The sequence below is a fragment of the Poecilia mexicana genome, unplaced genomic scaffold (genome assembly GCF_051168715.1).
Source record: "Poecilia mexicana isolate PSO_F unplaced genomic scaffold, ASM5116871v1 scaffold_17, whole genome shotgun sequence".
Taxonomy (NCBI): Eukaryota; Metazoa; Chordata; class Actinopteri; order Cyprinodontiformes; family Poeciliidae; genus Poecilia; species Poecilia mexicana.
Window position 1 is genome coordinate 21,512,388 of NW_028263386.1, and position 11,470 is coordinate 21,523,857.

General features: G+C 39.6%; 1 protein-coding gene across 1 annotated transcript; it reads left to right on the top strand.

Moving 5' to 3' along the window:
- The first annotated feature begins 260 nt into the window (after window positions 1–260).
- Window positions 261–10,333, top strand: hhatla (hedgehog acyltransferase like, a). Its single transcript, XM_088014862.1, has 12 exons — window positions 261–756; window positions 1,577–1,704; window positions 3,905–3,972; window positions 4,066–4,179; window positions 4,965–5,159; window positions 5,745–5,954; window positions 6,579–6,750; window positions 7,612–7,756; window positions 7,849–7,884; window positions 7,982–8,183; window positions 8,847–8,988; window positions 9,166–10,333. Exons 2-12 carry the CDS (start codon window positions 1,599–1,601, stop codon window positions 9,306–9,308), a joined length of 1,533 nt encoding a protein of 510 aa, XP_087870988.1. The 5' UTR covers window positions 261–756; window positions 1,577–1,598; the 3' UTR covers window positions 9,309–10,333.
- The last annotated feature ends 1,137 nt before the right edge of the window (window positions 10,334–11,470 follow it).

Here is an 11,470-nt window from a genome sequence, read left to right on the forward strand (position 1 = left end):
TGTGTGTAGAAATTAAAAATATCCTTTTGAGTCACAAAATTTCATAAATGCGGCACCTTTGGACTTTCTGAGGTGTATGCAAACACATCATAGGCGTGCCACCCACTGTTATAGATCACATCATTTCTGTATTTAACATCAGCTGTTAAATACAGAAAACGCTGACTAGAAATCATTTTTACACCTTTGTTTTGGCGCCCCCTCTAACAGCTGACTAAAGTGAGTAAAAGAAAGCGGCTAATGAGGCAAGTAAAACAAAACAAAAAAGACCACGTTTGCTTCGCAAGACACAGGCTTTATATGTTTCATTGATTTATTTCCTTTGTTTTGCTCAAATATCCAATCGCGTCTAATTCATCACCTTTTGCTTAGCGATTCGTTTTTGATTAGAGCTGCTGTTACTGCAGTGGATGCAATACACCACCCTGTTCATTTCTCCCACCACAGAGTGTTTCGGTCTAAGGTGCTGATGGGCTCGTTGTGGACCACCCCTCACTGCGGTGCTATAGTGAAGCATAAATATATCCCCCTCCTCCTCCTTCTTCTTTCCCTCCTCCTCTTCTTCCTCCTCCTCCTCCTCCTACTCTGGTTGAGCCCGCAACATCCTGACCGGCCTTGGCTGGTGATCGCAGGGAGCGCCAAGCCCGCACAGGGACGGATGAATTAGTGAACCTGCAGTGGCCGCCATTCGCTTCTCATTTCTTCTCTTTATTGGAGAGTCGTGAAGCAACACTGATTGTGCAAAGCGGACACAAGGTTGGTAAGAATTATTATTATTATTATTATTTGTATTTATTGTTATTTGTTACAAGGAATTGAATTGAGATCCCAAATAACCCCAGTTTGTTGGTGCATGCGTCTTTATTTGTCGAGCAGTGAAACAAAAACAAAAACAAACAAAAAGAAAGAAAGGAAGAAAGAAAAACCCTTCATCTGTATGCAGAGCACTTTGTTGGGGTCCTGCACAGCCATGGTTACATGTTGGCACGGGCACGTCGGAGTTTTTAGCCCAACTCCTTTTAGAGTAGAGTGCGCTTCATGAACTTGATGAACGCGCAGGCAGGGCACAAGTGGCGCTATCCTCCTCTGGGAAAAAAAAAAAAAAAAAAAAAAAAGTAGCCTTCCTCAGTTTTCTAACTCCCGATGCGCCATTCTTGGTTATTCCAGTCAGAGCTAATTATTCTGTGAAGTGAGTCCCCATGCAGCGGGGCTCAGATCACATAGCACTGCAGCTGCCCTGCTGCACAGCAGAGCGACTGAGAGCTAAAATAGGAAGGAGAGGTAGGGTTGCGCAGCTGACGATGCTGATTCCAAGGAGCCAGACCTCTTTCAGTCCCATTTAAGTCTACAGTCTCTCGATCGTAAAGGGTGATTAGTAAAGTGGCACTTGGTATTTTTGTATTTCAATTCAGCTTCCGTGGGTTGAAAAATAAATTAATATCTCTTCCATTGGTTGTCAATGGAGTCAGTTCCTCTCCCAAATCCTTTGAGAACGTTCTCTCTTTAGAAATAATATGTTTTGGTTCAATTTCAGTTACCATAGTGGGTTATTGTAACTACTTCTCAACACTTTTAGGCCTCCAGCGCACAGATTCGCCATGGGGATCAAGGCTGCTCTCCCCAGATATGAGCTGTATCTCTACTCTGCTGTGCTCGCAGGGGCTCTGATATGGGCTGGCAGTTGGATATTTGAAGCCTCCAGTGGTGAGTGCGTAACCCCTCTGGGGGGAATTGAAAAACACTCAAACACACACACACACACACACACACACACACACACACACACACACACACACGCACACACGCACGCACGCACGCACGCACGCACGCACGCACGCACACAAAAAAAAAAAAACACACGAATGTTAGAGGACTGTTGTACACCTATAAAGGCATCTCCCTAATTAGACTGTTCAGTGTTTTGTCAAGTTATCACAAACTTCAAGGGATTATACTGGGATTTGTGTGTGTGTGTGTGTGTGATAGATTGACACAAGATTCTGAGCTTGACTTAAGTCTGGACTTTGACTTGGCCATTAAATCACTTGCTTTGATCTAAGCTATTCTATTATAGCCATTCATGTAATAAAGGGGTGATATTATATATTTTCTATGCACATGGTACCATTTTGTACCACAACTAAGTAACTATGTCACATTCAGTTGTTATAATAATGCTGTATATATCAAACATGACTTAAAATAAATTTCCCTTAGCAATTTAACACCTTTGAATTGGATCGCTGTCTCTTTAAGAAGCTCCTACTCATAATTGTGATGACTTCAGGAATCATCACAATTACTCACTAACAATATTTTTACCAGTGTTGCACCAGTGGCTTTGTTTCTGCAGTCATTTTTTTCTTGCTACTCTTCCACATAGGCCAGATTTTTTTAGTTTTTTTTTGTTTGTTTGTTTTTAACTGATAGTTGTCCTATCAACAAATGGATCTTTGCAGCTCCTCCAGAGTTACCATGGTTTTCTGGGCTGCTGCTCTGGTTATTTCTCTCCTTGTCCTGCTATGTTTCTTTGCCGTTTTGCCTATACACTAACAGTGATTCAAGAGATCTCCAGAGCTCAGGATGTTACACCTTAACGCCGGCACATCTACGGATCGTTTAATAACCAAGGGAATATCTTAAGATAATTTAGTTACAATTGATTTTTTTTAAAGGGTATCAGCAAAAGACAGCTGAATACAGATGCACGCCCCATTTTTTTTAGATTACTTGTAAAAAAATATCACTTCCACTCCATGTCATAGTTATGTACTAGCTTGTGTTCTTCTTTCTCAAAATATTTCCAGTAAATTACATTAAAGTTTCTTGTTGCAAGGTGACAGAATGTGGAACAGCTTAATGGATGTAAATACCTTTTTTTTAAGGCTCTGTATATACATGTGGGTAATTTTCAAGAAAGTGGCCCAGCAAGCTTGATCTCTGGTGAAAAATGTTGTTTAAATAAATTCAGCTGAAAAGTGGGATTTCTTTTAAAATGAAATTGTTTTCAAAAATTGGGTCTTCATCTATTACTTTTCCCAATTTAATCCAAAAGTAGACCAAAGTTCACACAATAGATTGAAATGAGGCCATTTTACCCAAAGGAACTGCTGCTGCATGCTCTTATTACTGTGATGACAATTTAGAGACAGTCATCCCTTTTTTTATAAACAGGGATAACCGAGGATTTTTCAATGTTTAATATGAAAATAATCCGGCTCTTGCATGGTAGAAGTCCCCTTACGCCCCTGGATCTGAATGGACTGAGTGTAATCTGGTGGCTGGTACTGTTTGTCACCGTCTGTGCTGTCAGATGATGAGTCCAGGCACCTTCCCACTGCCAGTCATCTTCCCCTACTTTTTTTTTTTTTGCTTCACGGTTTACCGCCTGCCTCGTCTCTACGGTCCATGTCTGCATGCTGCAGCAGCTCTGTATACTGGCAATAAAAGTCTGGCTCTGCTCCCAGAAGTAAGAAGCTTTTCCCCCCGATCTGCCCTCACATCATTCAGTCTTTTTTTTTTTTTTTCACAGTCATTAGGGTAATCGGGCAAAAGCTACACCAGCACCAGCCAGTCAAGTGCTGCTTCTCTTTTTAATTTTACTTTATTTATGTACATGTTGTATTTTTAAAAAAATTTTTCAGTCTTCATAGAAGACTAATCTCCTCCAACAAGATTATTGCACGATTATAGATTCCCACCTCAAAAATAGAAAGCTCAGCACCGAGTGGGTTATGTAACATTTGATATCATCTAATGGACCGAATGGGTTCTCACATTACTAAATTCACACTGAAGATAATCCAGTAATCAGACCAACGCTCATAGGACGTCTGAGTACCGGCAGGATCATCTTTGCGAAATTACTCGACTCATGTTTCTGCTTGTCTGCCCCTTCATTCAGATAATGTAAACAGAAAGGCCTTTAAGGAAAGTGTGAAGCCAGGATGGCATTATTTTGGCAGGAAAATGGTGAGTTCTCCTTTCACAGCAAGCACAGATATGAGTGGGTGTTGCAGCAGCTACCAAGGCAAATATTTTTCCTTCTTCTTCTTCGCCTCACAGGATGTTGCAGACTTCGAGTGGATGATGTGGTTCTCTACATTCCGCAATCATATCCTTTTTGCGCTCACCGGTCACGTGATCTTTGCCAAGATATTTACCCTGCTCGCTCCAAAGGTGTGTGGGAGTGTGTTGCAGAGCAGAGGCAATGCTGTTAAGGCGGCACTTTGGTTTGTCTGCACGTCTTTTGTTGTTTGTATGCGGAGTGTATAGAATGTCTGTGTTGCATATGATCTGTCTTGCGAACGATTTGATTGGGTTTGTGTTGCTGTACGTAGCAAGTGTTAGGTCAGACGCTTTGAGGGAGTGAATATTTATACAATCACTTGTCATTCTTTTGTACTTTTCCTCTCTCGAAAGAGCCAAATATTGTTGAGCGTGATTTATTTGCAAAAGCAATAAACAAGTGTAAGACATCCAAAGGGTTGCATACTTATGAACGTTGTTGAAAGGTGCTGCACATATAACCTAAGATTCAATATTTTATTGTGGTGATGCAGGAGCGTGAACTGCACCTTGCACTCTTGAGATGTTTGCTTGCCTGGTTTTGCTTGCCACTGTTATGTTTGAGATACTTAAAACAAATGATCATGTTTTAAAGATATCTTTTGTCTTGTTACATGCTTACTATGAAGATTGGTATTGATGGATGTAAGGTAACTTTAATAAACCCGTGAATGTTATAAGCCTTGTCATGTCTTTTTTTAATTGCTTGTAGGACAGTAGATTTCCTTTTCTTCGCCTCTATCATAATCCCCTTGAAACTGTTTTTTTTTTGTTTGTTTTTTTTTACTAACATCGCTACCTGTAGTGTGGCATTTAATTAGGAGTGAAGATAAATTGCTCTGAAGCCAAACATCCCTTTAATGCTGGCCTGATTTTTGTTTTCCCCCACCCTGCAGCACAGACCCTTGATCTTTGCCGCGTACGGAGGGCTAGCCGTTCTGGTCACCATGGGCTGGACCTTCATGGCTCTGGTTGTGTCCCACTGCATCATACTGTACAGTGTTGCCCTGGTCAAGAAGAAGTGGATGTGCTTTGCTGCAGGTCTGAGCACACTGGCCTCCATCAAGCTGGAGCCGTATAACTCCTGGCAGGTGAGTGGGCGGTTTCCTCTTTGGCTTCCCAAACACAGATGACTGACCATAACAGTTTTGCAGAAGAAGGATCAACATACCATTTGTTTACATAATGCCAAACACATTTACTTTGCAGATAGCAACTGGGGAAGATTTCAACCTCTTCTTTTCTACATACTTTGCTTCCAAGGAGCTGGACTTGCTTGTAAAACTTTTAGTGGTCTTCAAATGGTAAATGGCCTGTACTTGTATTGTCCATAGGACCCCAACAAGCTTCACTCTACAGTCAGTGATTCACACACACATTCACACACTGATGGTGGTGTAGCAAGCAACAACAGCTGTCCTTTAAGAACAGTAATTTAGGTTCTTCTGAGGTGATTTTACTCAAGCTCGTTTAAGAAAAATACAACAAAGTCTGGCACCTTGTTTGCAGTATGTGAGGAAATAAGTGGTGGTTTCCAGTTTTTGTGCAGAACTTCAATTGTGTTCTGTCAACATGTTCATCAAATACCAATAAAACGAGACAATACACTAACATCTCTGCACCCAATATAAAGTTTCTGTGCCTGAAGCTCAGGAATGGCTGACTCCCCCCTGTAGGAGGCCTTGGTGACCGGATCATTTGACCTGCAAGACATCCTGTTCTATGGAGGCTGTGGCTTCAGCATCATGCGCTGCATGAGCTTTGGCTTGGAGAACTGTGACAGGAAGGAGGGCAACTACACCTTCTCTGACCTCCTGAAATACAACTTCTACCTCCCGTTCTTCTTCTTTGGACCTATTATGACTTTTGACCGTTTTCATGCCCAGGTAAGGTCGCTCATACACCATGTGTGGATCCATTGCAGGTATTTAGCTACTGCAGTCTTTATAGGTATTCTTACTTATCAAGTCCAGAGGACTCCAAAGCACTTCACACTACATTCAGTCATTGACACAATCACACTTGTCCAAATGGTTAGATATTTGTTTCAGTTTCTAGCATTATACACTGTAAAAAGAAAGAAAAAAAAAGTGTGTACTTTATGGTAAATTACCGCCAGCTGTGTTTACCAGAATTATATATGGCCATAGAGGATATTACAGTATAATATTTTGGCAACCATCACTTTTAACAGTTCAGAACTTACAGAAAATTACTAATTAGAGAAAAAAAACGGGCAGAACTGTATGATACATTACAGCATTTTTCTATGGATTTTACAATTTCTAAGAATTTTAAAGATACATTTCTGTGTTTTCTACAGGTCCTAAATAAAAATTACTTTAAATTAATGTTTCTTGAGTTATGATAATTCAATGCATTTTCTTTGGCAATATAATGTTTTAGGTTTTATGATCATGTAACTGTTGGTATTTATAATTTCTATCAAAGAATTGTTTTGATTGTTTTTCTTACAGTATGGTCTACATGTTTGCATTGCTGCTCCACAGGCTAACAACACTCAGCTAACACGCAAGGAGAGGGAGATGTGGAACATCACCACCAAGGCCTTGTTACACCTGGGAGTTATTCTGGTGGTGGACGTCTTCTTCCACTACTTGTACATCCTGACTATACCCAGCGACATGAAGTTGGTCAACAAGCTGTCTGACTGGTGTCTGGGTGAGGAACTGAAAGATTACTACCATACAAATCTTTTGTACAAATCCTTGCTTGATCTAGTTCTCATTTCAAGAGCAGTAATAGCATCACGGTTTGGCTGCACTCTACAGAACCTCTTATATTTCATCCTGTTACAAACACAAACTTCAAGGTATTGATCTATCTATCCAATGCGTGCGCCAAGCAAACTTCAGGCTACTTCTGGATCAGCAGTGACACATTGGAAAGATCCTAAGTCACCGACTGAGACACAGACCGATTGAACTTCCTCCTCCATTGAAAGTGATTGCACCAGGAAGTCCAGCATTCATACCTTGGGTCAAACACACACATAGCCATATCAACTTATCCACTAACCAAACGCCAATGCTGAATATTCACCACACAGGCCCATTCAAATGTGCCGTACTCTTTCCCTTTTCAGATGATGGATTACTTTCCAGGCTGTCCAAAGATTGGGAAATTGTTGTTTTTATATCCCAAGCCTGCTTTAAGCTTCTCCCTAACTTTCTTCCTGAACTGTTTGCTGGTGCTTTGGTCTTCATGAAGCTGTTTGTTAGTGAGCTTAGATTAGAGTTACATATAACTGGATTCTGTTTTAGATTACTTATGAATCCAATTGGTTCTACTGGTTTTTATTTAGATGTATCAGAGTAAATACAGATAGATACAAACATGCAATTTTTAAAACTTGCTTGTTAAAGCCACATATTAAAGTTTGAGGTTGTAATGTGGCGCTTTGTGAAATGTTCAAGGCATGCGAAAACTTTATTTTGGCAAAAGTTGAGTTCAACACCTTAAAAACTGCATATTACAGAAACGCAATATTTTGACAGATTGTTCAATCTGGTATGTTTGTAGCGGGACTGGCTTATTCCAACTTGGTGTATGACTGGATAAAAGCAGCTGTAATGTTTGGTGTTATCAACACTGTGGCTACACTGGACCACCTGGACCCGCCTCAGCCTCCCAAGTGTATCACCATGCTCTACGTCTTTGCTGAGACGTACGTGCCACTTCCTCCTTAATTACTTATTGAGAAATCAGGTGACTGTTTAGCTGTTGCACAAAACAAAACTCTTTCTCTTTTTTTTAAAGGCACTTTGACAGAGGCATCAACGACTGGTTGTGCAAGTGAGTTTTGGGATTTAACTTTCACACACTTGACTATTTGGTAATACAATATGATTTCCATTTGAGACGGTATAAAACCTGAGTTGAAATTTTGCAGGTATGTCTATGACTATATTGGTGAGAATCATGACAAGATCTTTAAAGAACTTCTTGCAACAGTCTGCACTTTTGCCATCACCACCTTGTGGTTGGGTCCGTGTGAGCTGGTTTACATCTGGTCATTTTTCAACTGCTTCGGCCTCAACTTTGAGCTGTGGGTGGCAAAGTTCTTCTCCATCCCACCCTTTTCTATCATGGAGGTGAGAAGTGATAACCCCCCCCCCCTCTTTTTATATATTAAATATATTGTTTGAACATAGTTTTGTCCATTAATATAAGTAAAACTTCTGGAAAGTGCAACGAGTGACTTTTATTAGAAATATTTTTTACATATTTGTTGAAGCTGTTATAATGTCGTGACAGTATGGTACAAGACTGATGGTCTGTAAAGAAATCAAGGTCCTCTTCCTTTTCCCAGTGCTAACTACAAACAACCAATCAGAGCCAGAAGGCAGGTCTTAGTGCTGTCAATCACCCTCCAGCTCAGCAGAGCCTGTTGTGAATGCTAGGCTAGTTAGAATGGCCACCTATGATGGTGGATAAACAGTTTTCCTGTAACGGTAAGTTATTTCTCTGCCATTAGCACTTTTAGCAGCAGGTACATGTGATTAATTAACAGCTCTTGGCTCTGATTGGTTGTTTTTGACTGGGAGGAGTAAGATAGTAGCTCAGGGAGAAAGTGGAGGAGATTGATTTTGCACATATTTTCTGTCTCATATACTGGTGACAGTTTCAATAGATAGACATATTTTCAAGAAAATTTACATATGTGCAGCTTCAAAATGCAGTAGCTCTTTATTTATCTGACCATGTCAGATTTGAGGAAGTCATTTCTGTCACTTGTGTTTGTTTTCGGTACGTAGGGAGCTATGGGCGAAGCCATGTCTCGTAGGATCAGGGGTGTCTTCAACGCTGCCAACTTCTGGGCTATTGTCCTCTACAATGTTCTTTCCCTGAACAGCTTGGAGTTTGCCAAACTGGTGGGCAGAAGAATTATTTTCAAAGGTGGGTCTAACACACTGGTAAAGTTGTGCAAAAAGCCTTAAATATCTCAGGTCAAAAAGAGAAAGGCGCAGTGCCTTGGTTTTTAGCTTTACCTTGATGCTACGGTTCTGTGAAACTGTACTTTAGTGTAATTCTCACTCATCCCTCTTACGTTTTTCTAAAACTTTCATCCCTCAGGTTTCCCTCTGTCCACCCTGTCCGTGCTACTTGTGACCTACTGTGGTGTGCAGCTGGTGAAGGAAAGGGAGCGCCAGCAGGCCCTGCTGGAGGATCCAGACCCAGTGAAGCCAGTGGATGATGGCAAAGAGAAAGCTGAATAATCAACCGTAAAACCACTGTATTTTTATTCTTCTTTTTTTTTAACCTCTGTGGCAGGCCCCTGACAAGGTTTCATCGTTAGCCTCGCCAACTGTAACAGAACTAGACTGTGACAGCCGGTTGGCACCTTTATTGTTCATGAGGGCGGAAGCTTTTGCTTGTCAAAAGTGAGTCAGTATTTTTGGACATAAAGTACCCTGAAGTGCACTTGCAACAGATAATCGTAAACATACTTTGGCACAAACAAAAGAATGACATGTTTTGTATTTGTATTTTATCTGAACAAATGTTTATTATGCAGATCGCAAGCCTTACAAGGAAAACAATTAATAAGAGGATAGGTAAAGTTTTTTTTTCTTTTAAAGAGCAGCTACTTTGCTCTGTTTGGACACTACCGTTTTATTATTCTCAGATTTGAACATTCTTGCCTTTCATCACCTGCGGTATATTTTATTTTATTCAAATGTTTTTTTTTTCTTTTAGATGCTTCAGAGCCTACTGTCACAACCCTAAAGGGAATGAAACTTGAAAGAAACTTGCAATAAGAAACAGAAACAAAGGGTGCTGTGGAGGTCTTCCACAAAGCTTTCAGATGATTGTAATGTATTTGTACTAGTTACAGTAGAGGACAGACTTTTGTTTTTAATAGTTGAGATGTACTGGATGTCCTAGGATGCTGAATGTATCAAAGTCTTTGAACCACGTGCAGAAGATGATTGCCTTTTTCCACTTCACAGGATTTTTTTTTCTTTTTTTGACAGGAAATTACTGATAAATATTGGTGTATCTTTCCTCCAACCATCTCACACACTTCAGGCGCACACTTTGCTCTGCTAGACAACAGAACAAACAAAGAGTCTGGGTCAGTCTTTCAGTGCCTGTCAACAAAACCTGCAGCTTGTCTTCAATGTGGAAGGCAACGAGGGAAACTTTATAAAGACTGTAAGATGTTTTGTCATTCGGTGTTTTCATGCGAATGGCTGTTTATTCAACCGTTTGTCCTGAAATAAAGATTTATTTAATCCTGTTCCGAGGTAAATTTGTTATAAGAACCTAAAGTGCCTTATTGCATGTCTGAATGAATACTTTGAAGATTTGCCATTCACTATGTAAAGGAGCTTTGGGGCGTATTAGCCATTAAAAATTTTAAAGACACGATCCAGCAGCACATTATTTTTCACTTACATATGAATAATGACAATATAACTATGTGGTAGACAAGCAGCTTTTGACAGATTTTGATACTGGACCTGAAGACTTTAAGCTCCGTTTCAGGCTCAGTTCTCCTCTGCATATTTCCTGGATCTTCCTGAAATACATGCAGTGCTCTCACATACAGTCCAACCAATAAAAAACATGCAAACGTCCAAAGAAACGTGCATCCATAAAATATGTGAAAATGTTTTATTCATATTATTCAACTGTATTCGGCATTGATGGGTCACAGCTTTCAGAAATGAAACATGTATGGAGAGACATGGGGATGATTCTGGGTTGAGAATCCAGAATCATTGTTGTTGAATACAACAGTGATTAGCCCGTGTTGTTAACTAGTCGGGCTATTTGTTGATTGTGCTGATGTTTTGCAGTTGACTTCCATATAATTTGACAAATATTAGTGTGTTGAGTCTAAAGATAAAGTCAGAATCTAAAACAACCTGTATTTAAATCATGTAAGGTAAGTAAATGTTTATATTACAAATTGAGTGAAAACAGTTTAAAAATGGAATTTAAATTTAGACCATTTCTACTGATTAGATTTATGTTTTTTCATGTTGCATTATATATTACTGTTTCCTAACACACACTACCTGTTTATTGTTCAGCTTCTCAAAAGGAAAATGTAAATTTACAAATACAATGATTTATTTTGTAATAGAAAAAGTTAAATTATTAAATTTCTGATAAACATCATTTTTACAATAGTTTCTTTTCTCCAATTTTTCTCTTAAGTCTCCAATGGTTCTAATAGTTACAGGTATTTTCAGGTTGCTTCAATAAAAAGCAGGTATTTTATTATGTAAAAAAAAACATGGCAATGTTCTATATTTAAAATGTGCTAAAAAAAACTTTTGATCCGTCTTCAACGTCAGTTTTTTAGTGTGTCATTTTAACCACTAGATGTCAGTGTTTTCTAGCAATATTTGACTTTTCCATGACTGAC

Coding starts and splice junctions, on each gene's coding strand:
- hhatla (XM_088014862.1), top strand. CDS start 1,599: ATGGGGATCAAGGCTGCTCTCCCCAGATATGAGCTGTATCTCTACTCT. Junction 5,160..5,744: donor AGCCGTATAACTCCTGGCAG/GTGAGTGGGCGG, acceptor TCCCCCCTGTAG/GAGGCCTTGGTGACCGGATC. Junction 8,989..9,165: donor CAGAAGAATTATTTTCAAAG/GTGGGTCTAACA, acceptor TTCATCCCTCAG/GTTTCCCTCTGTCCACCCTG.